At 40.0% G+C, this 21138-nt stretch overlaps 1 protein-coding gene across 5 annotated transcripts in view; it reads right to left on the bottom strand.

Annotated features, from left to right (window-relative positions):
* The window catches only part of CC2D2B (coiled-coil and C2 domain containing 2B), a 125433-nt gene that overhangs the window by 96522 nt on the left and 7773 nt on the right, over window positions 1–21138 (bottom strand). For 2 of the 5 annotated variants that reach the window (XM_078346157.1, XM_035268582.3), the window contains exons 3-5: window positions 19668–19744; window positions 19176–19241; window positions 10504–10587 (exon numbers count right to left, since the gene is read on the bottom strand). In XM_078346157.1, coding sequence (XP_078202283.1) covers window positions 10504–10587; window positions 19176–19241; window positions 19668–19744 — 227 coding nt within the window. Of the gene's footprint in view, window positions 1–10232; window positions 10372–10503; window positions 10588–19175; window positions 19242–19667; window positions 19745–21138 lie in introns of those variants that run through there. The other 3 variants (XM_078346158.1, XM_035268589.3, XM_078346159.1) reach the window with 3 other exon arrangements.

The following is a 21138-nucleotide window of genomic DNA, read 5'->3' as shown; positions in this document are numbered from 1 at the left end:
GGAAAATGTTCTGTATGGATATGGAAAATGTTCCCCTATGGATAATGAACTGTAATATTTCAACTACTAAGAATACACAGTATAGGGCAGGGTCCAAAAATATCAGACCGTGTGATCCTAAATCCCTTTTTCCCCATCATTGAGAAAACAGTACCACCTAAAGTGTTGTAGAGTAGGCATGCTGTTTTCTACGAGGTATTCATGAAAAAAAAGAAAGATGAAGAAAAAGTAAAGATTCAGCACAGTAGTCTGGCGGAGTGATTACAGTGAAATTCTGAAATATGATATTGATAAAGGTTATAAACAATCTGAACATAGATGTGGAAACAGATACATTATTAAATATTAAAATGAATCTATCATACTCATAAATTTAATATGAGTTAATTTATGAAAGCAAAATCATTATTTTGGATGACTTTACCTGTCTAGTTTGAAATATACACATATTGAACAACAAAGACAGTATGTGAGTCACACAAAAATCCCTTGATTCTCAAAAACATACATTTAGGGTAAATAATAAAGTTTTAAAAGTTAGTCACAGAATTCCTTTGAATAGAGACTCCTACATGGCCTTGATCAACAGTGACAAAGTTAAATAAGTAATGTCACTAGACATCAACTAGGTTCATATAAAATATCATCATACCCTCCCTCTTATATCTCTATCAGGAAATCAGGATATTTTATATCTGGAAATCTTTGTGATATCTTCTTCAGAATTCAAATAAAGAATACCAATGCCTAGGAGCAAGACTTGGGGGATCTCCAAGTGGGAGCTCTCTTTGAAGATTCCAGTCATAGACTACAAAGGCCTCTTTGCTCCAACTGGAGCTCCCATGACAAGCTTCTTTTATAATGGCCATGGTGTGGGCCAGGGTTTGCCACCTGCTTTCAGAGCTAAGGTCTGCCCTCATGGTAGAGTATGTTGGGCTCTCATCTTGGACTCTAGCCTCTGAGATATGACCCTTTGGGTCTTTTTTAATGAGCCCTACCTATATTTTTATCTTGAGACAAGCTGCCTATATTTTTAGCTTGAGACAAGCTGTGATCTGGACTAATGCAAGTCCTACCTACTCAACTGTTCCTCACTTAGTCTAAGTCCAGCTGCTATCCCAGATTACTTCCTTCGTCTTCCCTGTGTAGCTCACAGCAGAGCAATGTGTGTGCTGTTGGCTGTTATGTGATGGGGGAATGGGGTCAGAAGATATAAGTCTAGATGGATACAAGTGAGTATTGTGCAGTAAAAAAGGGATGGTGTCCTCTGTCCCTTCTCACAGGAACATCCTTGTTCACTGTGGTGCAACAAGCAGAAGTTTCTGAAAGTAACCCTAGGCCTCACTTTGAGTTGCCCAGATGAGTTATTTGAAACCAGGGGTACCCTTTCTCCCAGCAGGAAAGGGCCACATTTAAACTCAGCCTCCTACAAAAGGAGTAGCTTTCTCCTTTATGTAATGGGGACAGTAGTCACCAGCTTCAGGGGAAACAGCTTTTCCAAACAACTCCTCTAAACAGCTCACATCTAAACCTTGACTTCCTCATGCCCAAGAAGCCCATTTGCCCCACCCTTTACTCCTACTGACTTAATATCCTTATGCTTGCCCTTCGAGAAGGAAGAGTGGCCACAGCCACAGCACCTGGCCCTGGCATACTCTGCTAGCTGGGAGGATCAGAGTCAGGGCCCACTTTTGTTTCTCCAGAGAAGCCTATTCCTTAACCCAAACTGTGGGATGCTGGGAAGTCGGATGACTAATTAAGATCACAGGAATGTTTGATACCTATTTCATCAATAGTCATACAAATATTCATTGTGTGTCTAATATATTCCAGAAAGAAAATAAACAGACAAATAAGTATATGTTAATTGGTGATAAGTGTTATGAAGAAAAATAAAGCAGGGTGAGAGGATAGGGAATGCTGGGCTGGGTAGGTTTGGGGTGCTATTTTAGATAGGGTTGTCTGGCATAGGATCTTTAATACTATGTCATTTGAAGAGAAATCCAAAGTTAGTGGGGGACAGAGCTTAAGGATAAGCAAAGAGCTTTCCAGGCAGTCACCTCGGTACAAAGGCCCTGAGGCAGAGCTTGCTATAAATGAGAAACAGGAAGGAAGCCAGTGTGGCTGGTGTTAGATGAGAGAGGGGAGAGTAGTGAAAAATAAAATAAAGTCAGAGAGGTACTTTATTTTACAGAGAAGGATCCTGTAAGGACTTCCATTGTGAGTGAGATAAGAAACCATTAGAAGGTGTAAGCAAAAAAAATGATCTTAGATTTTGACAGGTTCACTGTAATAACTGTATGGTATGGAAAATGGACTACAAGGACAATAATGAATACAGAGAGAGACGGTGGCAATGATTCTGATGAGAGGCTATGGTGAAATACCAGATAGGGTGGTGAAAGTGGGTCCGATTCAAGAATACTTTGAAGGCAGAACCAACAGGATTTGTGAGAAATTGGATTTAAAGCATGTGAGTAAATGTGAGTCTAAGGATGATGCCAGGGTTCAAATGAGCAATTGAACAAAAGGAATTGCCATTTACACTATGATTCTGTTTATATAAAACTCTGTGTGGCCAAGTGTGGTGGTTCATGCCTGTAATCCCAGCACTTTGGGAGGCTGAGGTGGGTGGATCAGCTGAGGTTAGGAATTTGAGACCAGCCTGGCCAATATGGCAAAACCCCACCTTTACTAAAAACACAAAAATTAGCCAGGTGTGGTGGCACACACCTGTAATCTCAGCTACTGGGGAGGCTGAGGCAGGAGAATTGATTGAACCCGGGAGACAGATGTTGCAGTGAGCCAAGATCACACCACAGCACTCCGTCTGGGCAACAGAGCAAGACTCCCTCTCAAAAAGAAAAAAAAAACCCTGGTGGCTGGGAAAATGGTCAAATAGGAACACCTCCCATCTGCAGCTCCCAGAGAAACCAATGCAAAGAAAAGAAGGCAGGTAATTTCTGCATTTCCAACTGCGGTACCCAGCTCATTTCATCTGGACTGGTCAGACACCAGGTGTAGCCAATGGGGGGTGAGCAGAAGCAGGGTGGGGTGTCTCCTCACCCATGAAGCACAAGGGGTTGGGGAACTCTCTCCCCTAGCTAACCTAGGGAAGCCGTGAGGGACAGTGCTATGAGGAATGGTGCACTCCGGCCCAGATACTATGTGTTTTCCCACTGTCTCTGCAACCCACAGACCAGAAGATTCCCTCAGGTGCCTATGCCACCAGGGCCCTGGGTTTCAAGCACAAAACTGGGCAGTCATTTAGGCAGACACTGAGCTAGCTGCAGGAGTTTTTTCTTTTTTTTTCATACCCCAGTGGTGCCTGGGAACACCAGTGAGACAGAACAGTTCACTCCCCTGGAAAGGGGGCTGAAGTCAGGGAGCCAAGTGGTCTATCTCAGTGGATCCCACCCCCATGGAGCCCAGCAAGCTAAGATTCACTGGCTTGAAATTCTTGCTGCCAGCACAGCAGTCTGAAGTCAACCTGGGACACTCCAGTGTGGTGAGGGGGAGGGGTGTCCACCATTACTGAGGCTTGAATAGGGAGTTTTCCCCTAACAATGTAAACAAAGCCGCCAGGAAGTTAGAACCAGGCAGAGCCCACCACAGCTCTGCAAAGCCACTGTAGCCAGACTGCCTTTCTACATTCCTCCTCTATAGGAAGGGCATCTCTGAAAGAAAGGCAGCAGCCCCAGTCAGGGGCTTATAGATAAAACTCTCATCCCAGGACAGAACACCTGGGGAAAGGGGCGGCTATGGGCACAGCTTCAGCAGACTTAAACATTCCTGCCTGCCAGTTCTGAAGAGAGCAGCAGATCTCCCAGCACAGTGCTCAAGCTCTGCTAAGGGACAGACTGACTCCTCAAGTGGGTCCCTGACCCCCATGCCTCCTGACTAGGAGATGATACCTCCCAGTGGGGGTAAATAGACAACTCATACAGGAGAGCTCCAGCTGGTATCTGGTGGATGCTCCTCTGGGACAAAACTTCCAGAGGAAGGAACAAGCAGCAATCTTTGCTGTTCTGCAGCCTCTGCTGGTGACACTCAGGTAAACAGGGTCTTGAGTGGATCTCCATCAAACTCCAGCAGACTTGCTGCAGAGGGGCCTGACTGTTAAAAAAAAAAAAAAACTAACAAACAGAAAGGAATAGCATCAATATCAACAAAAAGGACATCCACTCAAAAACACCACCAAAGGTCACCAATATCAAAGACCAAAGGTAGATAAATACACCAAAATGAGGAAAAAAAACAGCACAAAAACGCTGAAAATTCCAAAATCCAGATGCCTCTTCTCCTTCAAAGGATCACAACTCCTCACCAGCAAGGGAACAAAACTGGATGGAGAATGAGTTTGACAAAATGACAGAAGTAGGCTTCAGAAAGTGGGTAATATCAAACTTCTCTGAGCTAAAGGAGCATGTTCTAACCCAATGCAAGGAAGCTAAGAACCTTGAAAAAGGTTAGAGGAATTGCTAACTAGAATAACTAGTTTAGAGAAGAACACAAATGACCTGATGGAACTGAAAAACACAGCAGAAGAAGTTTGTGAAGTATACACAAGTACCAATAGCTGAATCGATCAAGCAGAAGAAAGGATATCAGAGATTGAAGGTCAACTTAAAGAAATAAAGCATGAAAACAAGATTGGAGAAAAAGGAATAAAAAGGAACAAACAAAGCCTCCAAGAAATATGGGACTAAATTCAGATAATACAGAGAACACCACAAAGATACTCCTCAAGAAGACCAACACCCCTGTAATCCCAGCACTTCGGGAGGCTGAGGCGGGCAGATCACGAGGTCAAGAGATTGAGACTAACCTGGCCAACATGGTGAAACCCTGTCTCTTCTAAAAATACAAAAAAAGTAGCTGGGCATGGTGGTACATGCCTGTAGTCCCAGCTACTTGGGAGGCTGAGGCAGGAGAATTGCTTGAACCTGGGAAGCAGAGGTTGCAGTGAGTCGAGGTCACACCACTACACTCCAGCCTGGTGCCTGGTGATGGAGTGAGACTCTGTCTCAAAAAAAAAAAGAAGACCAACACCAAGACACATAATCATCAGATTCACCGAGGTTGAAATGAAAAAAAAAAAAAAATTAAGTCAGCCAGACAGAAAGGTCGGGTTGCCAATATAGGGAAGTCTATCAGACTAACAGCAGATCTCTTTACAGAAACCCTACAAGCCATAAGAGAGTGGGGGCCAATATTCAACATTCTTAAATAAAATAATTTTTAACCTAGAATTTCATATCCAGCCAAACTAAGCTTCATAAATGAAGGAGAAATAAAATCCTTTACAGACAAGCAAATGCTGAGATATTTTGTCACCACTAGGCCTGCCTTACAAGAGCTCCTGAAGGAAGTACTAAATAAGGAAAGGAAAAACCAGTACCATCCACTGCAAAAACATGCCAAATTGTAAGGACCATCAACACTATGAAGAAACTGTATCAACTAATGGACAAAATAACCAGCTAGCATAATGATGGGATCAGATTTGCATATAACAATATTAACTTTAAATGTAAATGGGATGAATGCCCCAATTAAAAGACACAGACCGGCAAATTAGATAAAGAGTCAAAACCCATTGGTGTGCTGTATTCAGGAGACCCATCTCATGCACAAAGACGTGAGGAAGATTTACCAAGCAAATGTAAAGCAAAAAAAAAAAAAAAAAAGCAGGGATTTCAATCCTAGTCTCTGATAAAACAGACTTTAAACCAACAATGATCAAAAAAGACAAAGAAGGGCATTACATAATGGTAAAGTGATCAACACTGCAAGAAAAGCTAACAATCCTAAATATATATGTGCCCAATACAGGAGCAACCAGATTCATAAAGCAAGTTCTTAGAGACCTACAAAGAGACTTAGATTCCCACACAATAACAGTGGGAGACTTTAACACCCCACTGTCAATATTAGACAGATTGATGAAATGGAAAATTAACAAGGATATTGAGGACTTGAACTCAGCTCTGGACTAAGCAGACCTAATAGACATCTACAGAACTCTCAACACCAAATCAACAGAATATACATTGTTCTCAGCACTACATCACACTTATTCTAAAATAGACCACAATTGGAAGTAAAACACTCCTCAGAAAATGCAAAAGAATGCAAATCATAACAGTCTCTCAGACCATAATGCAATCAAATTAGAACTGAGGAATAAGAAACTCACTCAAAATCACACAACTACATGGAAACTGAACAACCTGCTCCCAGATGACTACTGGGTAAATAATCAAATTATGGCAGAAATAAATAAGGTCTTTGAAACCAATGATAACAAAGACACAACATAGCAGACTCTCTAGGACACAGCTAATGCAGTGTTTAGAGCGAAATGTATAGCACTAAAATGCCAACAGGAGAAACCAGGAAAGATCTAAAATCGACACTGTAACATCACAATTAAAAGAACTAGAGAAGCAAGAGCAAACAAATTCAAAAGCTAGCAGAAGACAAGAAATAGCTAAGATCAGAGCAGAACTGAAGGAGATGGAGACACAAAAAAACCCTTAAAAAAAATCAATGAATCCAGGAGCTGGTTTTTTGAAAAGATTAACAAAATAGATAAACTGCTAGCCAGACTAATTAAGAAGAGAAGGAGAAGAATCAAATAGACACAATAAAAATGATAAGGGGAATATCACCACTGATCCCACAAAAATACAAACTACCATCAGAGAATACTATAAACACCTCTACACAAATAAACTAGAAAAATCTAGAAGAAATAGATAAATTCCTGGACACATGCATCCTTCCAAGATTAAACCAGGAAGAAGTCAAAACCCTGAATAGACCAATAATAAGTTCCAAAAATGAGGCAGTTATTAATAGCCTACTAACCAAAAAAAAAGTCCAGGACCAGATAGATTCACAGCTGAATTGTACCAGAGGTACAAAGAAGAGCTGGTACCATTCCTTCTGAAACTATCCCAAACAATAGAAAAAGAAGGAATCCTCCCTAATTCATTTTATGAGGCCAGCATCATCCTGATACCAAAACTTGGCAGAGACACAACAACAACAAAAAAATTTCAGGCCAATATCCCTGATGAATATTGATGTGAAACTCCTCAATAAAATACTGGCAAACCGAATCCAGCAGTACATCAAAAAGCTTATTCATCACAATCAAGTTGGCTTCATCCCTGGCACAAGACTGGTTCAACACATGCAAATCAATAAACGTAATCCATCAAATAAACAGAACCAATGACAAAAACCACATGATTATCTCAATAGATGCAGAAAAGGCCTTCAATAAAAATCAACGCCCCTTCATGTTAAAAACTTTCAATAAACTAGGTATTGACGAAATGTGTCTCTAAATAATAAGAGCTATTTATGACAAACCCATAGCCAATATCATACTGAATGGGCAAAAGCTGGAAGCATTCCCTTTAAAAACCAGCACAAGACACTCCTATTCAACATAGTATTGGAAGTCCTGGCCAGGGAAATCAGGAAAGAGAGAGAAATAAAGGGCACTTAACTAGGAAGACAGGAAGTCAAATTGTCTCTGTTTGCATTTGTTCTGATTGTATATTTAGAAAACCCCATGGCCTCAGCCCAATCTCCTTAAGCTGATAAGTAACTTCAGCAATGTCTCAGGATACCAAATCAATGTGCAAAAATCACAAGCAATCCTAAACACCAAAAACAGATAGAAAGCCAAATCATGAGTGAACTCCCATTCACAATTGCTACAAAGAGAATAAAATACCTAGGAATACAACTTACAAGGGATGTAAAGGACCTCTTCAAAGAGAACTACAAACCACTGCTCGAGGAAATAAAAGAGAACACAAACAAATAGAAAAACATTCCACGCTCATGGATAGGAAGAATCAATATCATGAAAATGGCCATTATAGATTGAATGCTATCCCCATCAAGCTACCATTGACTTTCTTTACAGAATTGGAAAAATTAAATTTCATATGGAACCATAAAAGAGCCCATATAGCCAAGGCAATCCTAAGCAAAAAGAATAAAGCTGATGGCATCATGCCACCTGACTTCAAACTATACTACAAGGCTACAGTAACCAAAACAGCATGGTACTGGTACCAAAACAAATATATAGACCAATGGAACAGAACAGAAGCCTCAAAAATAACACCACACATCTACAACCATCTATCCTTGATAAACCTGACAAAAGCAATGGGGAAATAATTCCCTATTTAATAAATGGTGTTGGGAAAACTGTTTAACAATATGCAGAAAACTGAAACTGTACCCCTTTCTTATATCTTATATAAAAATTAACCCAAGATGGATTAAAGACTTAAACATAAGACCTAAAACCATGCAAACCATAGAAGAAAACCTAGGCAATACCATACAGGACATAGGCATGGACAAAGACTTTATAACTAAAACACCAAACTCAATGGCAACAAAAGCCAAAATTGACAAATGGGATCTAAGTAAACCAAAGAGCTTCTGCACAACAAAAGAAATTGTCACCAGAGTGAACAGGCAACCTACAGAATGTGAGAAAATCTTTGCAATCTATTCATCTGACAAAGGGCTAATATCCAGAATCTACAAAGAATTTAAGCAAATTTACAAGAAAATAACAAACCACCCCATCAAAAAGTGGGGGAATAATATGAACAGTCACTTCTCAAAAGAAGACATTTATGCGGGCAACAAACATATGGAAAAAAGTTCACCATCACTGGTCATTAGAGAAATGAAAATCAAAACCACAATAAAATACCATCTCATGCCAGTTTGAGTCATTAAAAAGTCAGGAAACAACAGATGCTGGAGGGGATGTGGAGAAATAGCAATGCTTTTATACTATTGGTGGGAGTGTAAATTAGTTCAACCATTGTGGAAGACAGTGTGGCGATTCCTCAGTGATCTATAACCAGAAATACCATTTGACCTAGCAATCCATTACTGGGCATATACCCAAAGGATTATAAATCATTCTACTATAAAGACACATATACATGTATGCTTATTGGAGCCCTGTTTACAATAGCAAAGACTTAGAACCAACCCAAATGCCCATCAATGATAGACTGGATAAAGAAAATGTGGCACATATGCACCATGGGATACTATGCAGCCATAAAAAAGGATGGGTTTATGTCCTTTGCAGGGACATGGATGAAACTGGAAACCATCATTCTCAGCAAACTAATACAGGAACAGAAAACCAAACACCACATGTTCTCACTCATAAGTGGGAGTTGAACAATGAGAACACATGGACACAGGGAGGGGAACGTCACACACTGCAGCTTCTCAGGGGGTTTGGGGGATAGAGGAGGCATAGCATTAGGAGAAATACCTAATGTAGATGACAGGTTGATAGATGCCGCAAACCACCGTGGCACGTGTATACCTGTGTAACAAACCTGTACGTTCTGCACATGTATTCCAGCACTTAAAGCATAATTTAAAAAAAAAACCTCTGTGTGCATGTATAGGGCTAAGCATAGAGAAAAGTATGAAAAAACGATAATAGTGACTATCTTAGGACAGCGGGATTTCAGGTGATTTTTATTTTCTTCCTGGAGGCTTCCTGCATTATGTTTTTATACTGTGTATGTTTTATTTCTTCAAAATTTTAAGAATTGTTTTTTTTTAATTGTGGGAAAAACAAGAAAAGAGAATGAAAGGACTGGAGCAGAACGCAAAGAAAGGGGACGGGAAGGGACTGGGAGTTAAGTAGGAAGGCAAATGAGGGTCCTAGAGGGACTTGACAAGAGGCCCCGAGGGATGTGGAGGGACTGAGAGGTGTCAAAAGATATGACGTGGAACTGTGGGGAATAATAGGAGGACTGGGTAGCAGGGGGCTCGAGAAAACCGTGGGGAGACTGGAGGTACAGAGGAACTGAAGAAAGTGTCCGGGAACAACAGCAGACAGGGAGACAAGTGAGGAGATGGGAAAGACCAGTGAGGCTAAGTAGGACTGGAGGAAAAGGCAGCCCCAGAGAAACAGGGAGACTACGCAGTTTGAGGGGTACTGGGAAGGACTGACTAGAAGCAGGGCTTGGGATTGGATTGGGAGGAATGAAGGACGGGGAAACCATGAGGAGTAGTAGAGATTCTGGAGAACAATGTGGGGCCCTTGGAAAGGATAGGAACAAAAAAGATAAAGAAAACACAGGCTTTTGAGCTGACAGCCTAGACTTTCCAGCTCTATCAAGGCTTAACCCTCTTTGCCCGATTTTCCTCACCTGTGAAGATAAGCATGATGCCTGCCTCACAGGGCTAAGATGAGGATTGAATACTACAATCCGTGTTCAAAACTTAGTCATCACTGGGCGTTCAGAATGCACTCAATAAATGCTAGGTTTTATTATTATGAACGGTTCCTTAATTCAAAGAGAAGAGGAAGGCACAATAATAGAACTTCATCTCCTGTCCATGTATTTCATTCTGTGCTTTTAATAAAGAATCATTTTTTCCTGAGAGTGAGATGATGAGAGGGAGGCGAACAAATCCAACCTGCTCTGAAGATTTATCCAAAGCTGAACGTTCTTCACCACTCAGAATGAAAAATGAAAGGCTTTCATCCAATGAGACTTCAGTCTGTGGAGAAAATGATAAACCAGTATTTAGTGTTAAAATAAATACTTTTTCTGCTTATGAGTAAAGGAAATACTATGGTAAACATAACTGTTATCTCACTAGCGAACAGGGAGCATCAAGGCAGAGTATGTCAAGGTATGTTTAGGTCTGAGTTTGTTTGGTTCATGAGTTTTTATTTTTGTTTTGGTAACTGCAAGAAAAGCTAGAATATAGGGCCAAAATCTTTCCCTTCTTTCCAAACTGTCTCCTCACTCTAGTCTGGGTGGTAAGAGTTTAACCAAAATGCTGGCTCTGGTGGAACTTTCTTTTCTCTCCTTGTTTTTGGTGCTGTCTTGTTCAGGTACCCCGACCCCCACCCACCCCACACACAAGTGCCACCTCAGCCCACAATCTTTCATGGAGTTAGAAGTAATTAACAGTCTGAAAAGTGGTATATTCTTAGCTGTAAACTCGCTGATAAAGAAGCTCTCATTTTCCACTCCCGTAAAGTCTGAATCTTTGAATTAACAAATCATATCACTTCTTTCTTACACACATATATTAAAATGAACTGTTTTAAGGAAAGCTTGGGAAAGGAATTAATTCTATAATGAAAAGTAAAACATAGTTACTAGGAATCAAATAATTTAAAATATGTAAAAACAAAAATCATATGAATTTTATGTAAGATATTATAATTTTATAAAATATAAATTTAGAAGATTTTATCTTATAAGATAAAGGCTATCTTATATTATTTGTATCAACAATGTAGCCATCACATTAACTTAAAAGTTATTCACCTTATAACAATGCTGCTTATATGAATTGTCAGTATATGCTTTTATCTCCTATTATCTCTGCACATCTCAAAATCACTTGCTAAAATCGTCTGCTTCCTGAGCAGATATCCCTTGTGTGGTCATTGGGATCGTGTTTCTTAGAAGGGCCAATTTCTCTTCCTTTTAACCCCTTTTCTTGGTACTCAGTGGATTGACCTTGATAAACTTTGTAACTCTTTATAGTTTTTACTATTCATAGTGAAATGAAATCCAATTCAGGCATGTTTTAATTCATGTGTTGAGTGAATAACATGCATATAAACATTACTTTTTAGTCTTTTACCTTTACATTTAATTAAAATAATTTTATTAAGCACCTAAGAGAGGCACTGTGAAGGAGCCAAAGATAAATTAAAAAAAAAAAATCCAGGTAGGGGACTCAAGATGGCGCTGTGAGAACAATGCAGGATTGAAGCTCTCAGTGATTCCGTGGACAGGTGAGTCAGAGCTGCATTTTCAGACTGATCTTTGTTGCCCACAGAACGAGGAAATTCCCAAGTATAAAGGAGACACGGGACGCCAGGCAGAGGCTCTGCCTGGTGAAGCCAGCAGCCAGGGTGGCGGCAGCCGGCCCTACCCAGCGCTCCCCACAGGGCGCGCTTGTCCGGGTGCCCTGTTGAACCAGCAACCTGAGACTTGAGAGGGCTGAACTTGAGACTGAATGAGACTTGGACAGTGGGCCAGCCCAGAGGATTGCAGGGACACAGCGTTTGGGGTAGCACAGTGGGATGAACAATATGGCGATTCCAAACGCTCCCCGTGGAGATGGTCCCTGAGACGCTCCGTGGGGGAGGGGCATCCACCATTACCAAGGCAACCCGCACCTACTGAGATACACGCCCACTGCTGACGCAGCCTGCCGTTGCTGAGGCAACCCGCTACAACAGAGAGACCCCGCTGCAGGGCGTAGCCCGTGGCAGAGACCGCAGCAGAAGAGCAGAGCCTGCAGCAACAGGGCGAACCTCACAACAGCAGGGCGGAGCCTCGGCAGGCAAATAGTGACTAGACTGCTTCCTAGCTGGGCAGGACACCTCAAAGGACATCCAAAAACAAAGCCCCAACCCCCCAAGATGGAGCATTTGAGAAAAAAAGGGTTTTTTAATGAGCTCTGTTGCAGCAGAATCAAACATAGCAGCCTAACAGCCCTGAATGAACAACAGAGCTCACAGCTCAGCAATTGAGCTCCTATAAAGTACAGACTGTCGCCTCAAGCAGCTCCCTGACCCCTCTATATCCAAAAGACTGACATTTGGCAGGCATCATCCTGGGACAAAGATAGCAGAAAAAGAAACTGGTAGCATCCCTCACTGTTCCGCAGCTGCTATAGGTGCACCCCAGACAAGCAGGGCCTGGAGTGGACCTCAGCAGTTGTACAGCGAAGGGGCTAGACTGGTAGAAGGAAAACCAAGCAACAGAAATACTTCATCACCAACAATCTGGTGTCCACTCAGAGACCCAATCAAAAAGTCAGCAACTACGCAGACGACAAGTGGATAAATCCACAAAGATGGGAAGAAACCAGCGCAAAAAGGAGAAAAACACCCGAAACCAGAACACCTCGCCTCCTAGAAAGGACCAAAACTCCTCACCAGCAAGGGAACAAAGCTGGACGGAGAATGACTGTGATGAAATGATGGAATTAGACTTCATAAGGTGGATAATGAGAAACTTTTGTGAGCTAAAAGATCATGTATTAAATCAATGCAAAGAAACTAAGAACCTTAAAAAAAATATGAAAAAAGATTTGAGGAAATGATAACAAGAATGGAAAACTTAGAGAGGAATATGAATGAATTAAAGGAGCTGAAGAACACAATACGAGACCTTCGTGAAGCATGCACAGTTTCAATAGCCGAATTGACCAAGCAGAAGAAAGAATATCTGAAGTTGAAGATCAACTCAATGAAATAAAATGAGAAATCAAGATCAGAGAAAAAAGCGCAAAAAGGAATAAACAAAGTCTCCAAGAAATGTGGGACTATGTGAAAAGACTTAACCTACGTTTGATAGGTGTACCAGAAGGGGACAAAGAGAATGAATCCAAGCTGGAAAATACTCTTCAGGACATCATCCAGGAAAATTTCCCCCACCTAGCAAGACAGGCCAACACTCAAATGCAGGAAATACAGAGAACACCACAAAGATATTCCGCAAGAAGAGCAACCCCAAGGCACATAATCGTCAGATTCAACAAGGTTGAAATGAAGGAGAAAATATTAAGGGCAGCCAGAGAGAAAGGTCGGGTCACCCACAAAGGGAAGCCCATCAGACTCACAGCAGATCTCTTGGCAAAAACACAAGCCAGAAGAGAGTGGGGGCCAATATTCAACTTCCTTAAAGAAAAGAACTTTCAACCCAGAATTTCATATCCAGCCAAACTGAGCTTCAGAAGTGAAGGAAAAATAAAATCCTTTGCGAATAAGCAAGTACTCAGAGATTTTGTCACCACCAGGCCTGCTTTACAAGAGCTCCTAAAAGAGGCACTACACATAGAAAGGAACAACCAGTACCAGCCATTCCAAAATCACACTAAATGCTAAAGAGCCTCAACATAATGAAGAATCTACAACAACTAACAGGCAAAACGGTCACTTAGCATCAAAATGGCAGTGTCAAATTCACACATAACAATATTAACCCTAAATGTAAATGGACTAAATGCACCAATCAAAAGACACAGACTGGCAAATTGGATAAAAAGCCAAAACCCATCAGTGTGCTGTATCCAGGAAACCCATCTCACATGCAAGGATACACAAAGGCTCAAAATACAGGGATAGAGGAAGATTTACCAAGCAAATGGAGAGCAAAAAAAAAGCAGGAGTTGCAATTCTCATCTCTGATAAAATAGACTTTAAAGCAACAAAGATCAAAAGAGACAAAGAAGGCCATTACATAATGGTAAAAGGATCGATACAACAAGAAGAGCTAACGATCCTAAACATATATGGACCCAATGCAGGAGCACCCAGATACATAAGGCAAGTTCTTAATGACTTACAAAGAGACTTAGACTCCCACACAATAATAGTGGGAGACTTTAACACTCCACTGTCAATATTAGACAGATCAACCAGACAGAAAATCAACAAGGATATCCAGGGCTTGAACTCAGACCCGGAGCAAGCAAACCTGATAGACATTTACAGAACTCTCCACCCCAAATCCACAGAATATACATTCTTCTCAGCACCACATCACACCTACTCTAAAATTGACCACATAATTGGAAGTAAAGCACTGCTCAGCAAATGCAAAAAAAATGAAATTATAACAAATAGCTTCTCAGACCATAGTGCAATCAAGTTAGAACTCAGAATTCAGAAACCAACCCAGAACCGCACAGCTTCATGGAAACTGAACAACTGGCTCTTGAATGTTGACTGGGTAAACAATGAAATGAAGGCAGAAATAAAGAAGTTCTTCGAAACCAATGAGAACGAAGACACAACATGCCAGAATCTCTGGGACACATTTAAAGCAGTCTCTAGAGGAAAGTATATAGCAATAAGTGCCCATATGAGGAGAATGGAGAGATCCAAAATTGACACCCTATCATCAAAATTGAAAGAGCTAGAGGAGCAAGACCAAAAAAACTCAAAACCCAGCAGAAGACAAGAAATAACTAAGATCAGAGCTGAACCGAAGGAGATTGAGACACGAAAAACTCTTCAAAAAATCAATAAATCCAAGAGCTGGTTTTTTGAAAAGATCAACAAAATAGACAGACCACTAGCCAGATTGATTAAAAAGAAAAGAGAGAACAACCAAATAGATGCAATAAAAAATGATAAAGGGGAAATCACCACAGATTCCACAGAAATTCAAACCATCATCGGAGAATATTACAAACAACTCTATGCACATAAACTAGTAAACCTGGAAGAAATGGATAAATTCCTGGACTCCTGTGCCCTCCCAAGCCTAAACCAGGAGGAAGCTGAAACTATGAATAGACCAATAACAAGGTCAGAAGTCGAGGCAGCAATTAAGAGCCTACCACACAAAAAAAGCCCAGGTCCAGACGGGTTCACAGCCAAATTCTACCAGACACACAAAGAGGAGCTGGTACCATTCCTTATGAAACTATTCCAAATAATCCAAAAAGAGGGAATCCTTCCCAAATCATTTTATGAGACCAACATCATCCTGATACCAAAACCCGGCAGAGACCCAACAAGAAATGAAAACTTCAGGCCAATATCCATGATGAACATAGATGCAAAAATCTTCAATAAAATATCAGCAAGCCGATTGCAACAGCAAATCAAAAAACTTATTCATCATGATCAAGTAGGATTCATCCCGGGGATGCAAGGCTGGTTCAATATATGCAAGTCTATAAACGTAATTCACCACATAAACAGAACCAAAACCAAAACCCACATGATTATCTCAATTGACGCAGAGAAGGCATTTGACAAAATTCAACAGCCCTTTATGCTAAAAACCCTCAATAAACGTATCTCAAAGTAATAAAAGCTATTTATGACAAACCAACAGCCAATATCATACTGAATGGGCAAAAACTGGAAGCATTCCCTTTGAAATCTGGCACTAGACAAGGATGCCCTCTTTCACCACTCCTATTCAATATAGTACTGGAAGTTCTAGCCAGAGCAATCAGGCAAGAAAAAGAAATAAAGGGTATTCAAATAGGAAAGGTGGAAGCCAAATTGTCTCTATTTGCAGACGACATGATAGCATACCTAGAAGACCCCATCGCCTCAGCCCAAAAACTCCTGAAACTGATAAGCAACTTCAGCAAAGTCTCAGGATATAAAATCAATGTGCAAAAATCACAAGCCTTCCTCTACACCAATAACAGACTTAAAGAAAGCCAAATCAAGAACGAACTGCCATTCACAATTGCTACAAAAAGAATAAAATACCTTGGAATACAACTCACAAGGGACGTAAGGGACCTCTTCAAGGAGAACTACAAACCACTGCTCAACGAAATCAGAGAGGACACAAACAGATGGAGAAACATCCCATGTTCATGGTTAGGAAGAATTAATGTCGTGAAAATGGCTATACTGCCCAAAGTAATTTACAGAATCAACGCTATCCCCATCAAGCTACCATTGACTTTCTTCACAGAACTGGAAAAAACCACCATGAACTTCATATGGAACCAAAAGAGAGCCCACATAGCCAAATCAATTCTAAGCAAAAAGAACACAGCAGGGGGCATCACACTACTGGATTTCAAACTATACTACAAGGCTACAGTAATCAAAACAGCATGGTACTGGTACCAAAACAGAGATATAGACCAATGGAACAGAACAGAGGCACCGGAGGCAACACAACATATCTATAACTATACAATCTTTGATAAACCTGAAAAAAAACAAGCAATGGGGAAAGGATTCCCTGTTTAACAAATGGTGTTGGGAAAACTGGCTAGCCATGTGCAGAAAGCAGAAACTGGACCCCTTCCTGACATCTTACACTAAAATTAACTCCAGATGGATTAAAGACTTAAACATAAGACCTGGCACGATAAAAACCCTAGAAGGAAATCTAGGCAAAACTATCCAGGACATAGGAGTAGGCAAGGACTTCATGAACAAAACACCAAAAGCATTGGCAACAAAAGCCAAAATAGACAAATGGGACCTAATCAAACTCCACAGCTTCTGCACGGTAAAAGAAACAGTCACTAGAGTGAATCAGCAACCAACAGAATGGGAAAAAATTTTTGCAGTTTACTCATCTGACAAAGGGCTGATATCCAGAATTTACAAAGAACTCAAACAGATTTACAGGAAAAAAACAAACAAGCCCATTCAAAAGTGGGCAAAGGATATGAACAGATACTTTACGAAAGAAGACATATATGAGGCCAACAATCATATGAAAAGATTCTCATTGTCACTGGTCATGAGAGAGATGCAAATCAAAACCACACTGAGATACCATCTCACGCCAGTTAGAATGGCGATCATTAAAAAATCTGGAGACAACAGATGCTGGAGAGGATGTGGAGAAAAAGAAACACTTTTACACTGTTGGTGGGAGTGTAAATTAGTTCAACCATTGTGGAAGACAGTGTGGCGATTCCTCAAGGCCTTAGAAATAGAAATTCCATTTGACCCAGCAATCCCATTACTGGGTATATATCCAAAGGACTATAAATCGTTCTACTATAAGGACACATGTACACAAATGTTCATTGCAGCACTGTTTACAATAGCAAAGACCTGGAATCAACCCAAATGCCCATTGGTAATAGACTGGATTGGAAAAATGTGGCACATATACACCATGGAATATTATGCAGCAATCAGAAATGATGAGTTTGTGTCGTTTGTAGGGACATTGATGAATCTGGAGAACATCATCCTCAGCAAACTGACACAAGAACAGAAAATGAAACACCGCATATTCTCACTCATAGGCGGGTGATGAAAAATGAGAACACATGGACACAGGGAGGGGAGTACTAAACACTGGGGTCTATTGGGGGGAAAAGAGGAGGGCCAGTGGGAGGGGGAGGTGGGGAGGGATAGCCTGGGGAGAAATGCCAAATGTGGGTGAAGGGGAGAAAGGAAGCAAAACACACTGCCATGTGTGTACCTATGCAACTGTCTTGCATGTTCTGCACATGTACCCCCAAACCTAAAATGCAATAAAAAAAAATCCTTGCATTTAAAAATTTGCAGAGCTAAATCCTCTAGGTGCTTGTGGCAGAAACTACTAGTTGCCCATTACAGGCTTTTCTCCCATTTCTAATAGTAGAACCTAGACACTTCTTCCACGTTCATTTGGTGGAAATGGTATATGCAGTTTGCAGATCTTGTCCCCTAAAAGATCAACGCAAAATCCTTTGGTTCTTTCTTTCCTACTTCCCTTTTGCTAGCAAATAGAAAAACTAGAGCTTTGCCATTGAACTCATGGATGGAAACCACATATTGGAGATAGCAACACTCTCCTGTCAGCCTGGATTACTTAATTGTTACATTAGAGAATAAAAGGAAACTTCTATCTCAATGAAAACACTTTACTTTGAGTCTTTTTGTTACAGCTACTTAGCTTGTACTCTAAATGATATAACTCTCTAAAAAGAGGAGTTGTTTTATCATTTCAAGTTCCAAATATGTAACTACACATAGAATTTTCAAATATTGGTTACACATTAAAAATCTGTCAGTTGGATATCACCTATAACACTGTTAAAATAATTCATTGGGAGGCCATTAGACTGAAGCAGCTCTAGGGCCCTGAGTTCCTATGTAAGCAAACCAAAACCCAACTCAGTGTGAATGGTCCTATCCAAAGAAAATCAAACTTTAGTTTTACCAATCGGAAACTGCCAACTAATCTCTAACTAGGAACTTTAAGACTATTGCTCCACTTTAGTCAATCAAATGTTTTCTTTGCCTTGCTTCCACATGCACCGTTTAAAAGTTTTCCCCATGTGCCCCTTTGGTAGAGTCCTAACCATCTGTAGATTGGCACTCCTCAATTCACAAATTGTGGTCTGTTCAAACAAACTCTTTAAAAGTTTAAAGTTCCTAAGTCTATCTTTTAACAATATTTTATTATAATTTTTTTAGGATAAAAAGTAACGCAAGTGGGCAATCACTGATAAAGTAGAATCTTTTTCAAGTGATAATTAAACTGTGGTATTGATTGAATAATTCTGTAAATTAACTAAAAATCATTCAGTCATCCACTTCAAATAGGTGAAGTTTCGCTACGTAAACTATACTTCCATAATGCTGTTTTAAAAAGTAAAAAAAGAAAAAAGTTATTCACCTTGGTTCTTTGATATATTTTGCTATCAATGAGCTGCTCAGTTGAAGATTTTTCATCTTTGTTAATCTGAAACACAATATCAATACATCTTTACAGAAATAGACATAATTGTGCTCAAATCTTTTGTCCAAAATGTATAAATATCAAGATTTTGCGATGTTTTCCTTTTAAAAAGTGTGGTATGTGTAGGTGCTCAATAAACATTAGTAGATGAGTGAATGCTCATTATTTTTCTTTAAAGTGGGGTATGTATAGAAGAAATGTCATTTATAATTACTATGACCAAATCACCTAACTCTTCTTGGCTTTAGGTTTGACATCCTAAAGATGTTATGAGACAAAGGGAAAAAATATATATATAGGAAGCTTTTAGGAATTAAGGAGCTATATTAACATTTATTTTTGGCTCTCTTTTGACAAAGAAAACTTTATTGTGCTATATGTCTCATTTAAATAGTAACTTTGAAAACAGGAAAATTTAAAAAGCATTACCTTAGAATTTTTTTGCTTTTCTCTCACTTTGCCTCTCAACGTCTTTACTACATTTTGATTTTCTTCTGCATCTAAATCTATCAGGAAACCAACATAATAAAGGGTTTTTGACACTTTATTATAATTAAACAACAATAGCAGCAAAAGTATTTATTAAATACTTTAATTGCATGCATTCCTAAGACTCATGACAATTATGAAAACTAGGTTACCATCCACTGAGAGCTATAAGATCAATAGATGTCCTTTCTCCTTCTCCATCTGGAACACTTTCACCCATTCAGGACTGATTTTTTTCTTTGTGACAACTTTTCTATCTTCTGTCACCTTCTTTTTACAATTTTTTTTTCTTTGAGATGGAGTTTTGCTCGTTGCCCAGGCTGGGGTGCAGTGGTACAATCTCAGCTCAGTGCAACCTCCCCTTCCTGGGTTCAAGCGATTCACCTGCCTTAGCCTCCAGAGTAGCTGGGACTTGGAATCAACCCAAAAGCCCATAAGTGATAGACTAGATAAAGAAAATGTGGCACATATGCACCATAGAATACTATGCAGCCATGAAAAAGGATGAGTTCGTGTCTTTTGCAGGTACATGGATGAAACTGGAAACCATCATTCTCAGCAAACTAACACAGAAACAGAAAATCAAACACCACATGTTCTCACTCATAAGTGAGAGTTGAACAATGAGAACACATGGACTCAGGAAGGGGAACATCACACACTGGGGCCTTTGGGGGGTAGGGGGAGAGGGGAGGGATAGCATTAGGAGAACTACCTAATGTAGATGATGGAGTGATGGATGCAGGAAACTACCATAGCATGTGTATAACTATATAACAAACCTGCATATTCTGCATATGTACCCCAAAACCTAAAGTATAAAAAGAAAAACTCCCAAGCCCTTGTGTGTACCCCGAGCCATATATTATTTTCTGCTCATCCACTGGGTGGACTGAAAAAAAGATAATGCAAGATCATGCAGGCCTAAGTACAGTAAAAAATTGGGGACCTATAGACCTCTTTGCCTTGCCTTTTGTTTTTTCTATTCCCTGCCTTTGAGTGGTTAAAGGTTAAATAGTAAGATTGTAGAAATAAAGAGTAAGCATAAAGCTAAATAACTGACTATAGGTCATGTTTAACCACAGTATTCCTTGGTAAAATTTAAAAATTACTAGTTGGTTTTGTTTATACTATATTCCCATAACTTAGAATGGTAGATGGCATATAATACATGCTCAATAAATACTTGCTTGGTGAATGAACCAGGGCTCAACCATTATTTTTGTATTTTTCTCCCTAAGAGTTGAAGTTTGCTGAAGCAGGTTCTGTACCTATGTATCTTTGTGGTCTAAAACAGTCTCACCGCCAGTGGACTCTCCATGTTTGTAATGACAAAAAGAAAATGGAATTCAGTTATTTATTATATCCATTGACTTTTCTATGTGTTTTCTTATGCCCATCTTGTTCTATT

This window comes from Callithrix jacchus, chromosome 12, assembly GCF_049354715.1.
Source record: "Callithrix jacchus isolate 240 chromosome 12, calJac240_pri, whole genome shotgun sequence".
Lineage (NCBI taxonomy): Eukaryota > Metazoa > Chordata > Mammalia > Primates > Cebidae > Callithrix > Callithrix jacchus.
This window is presented reverse-complemented; position numbering and strand designations above follow the sequence as displayed.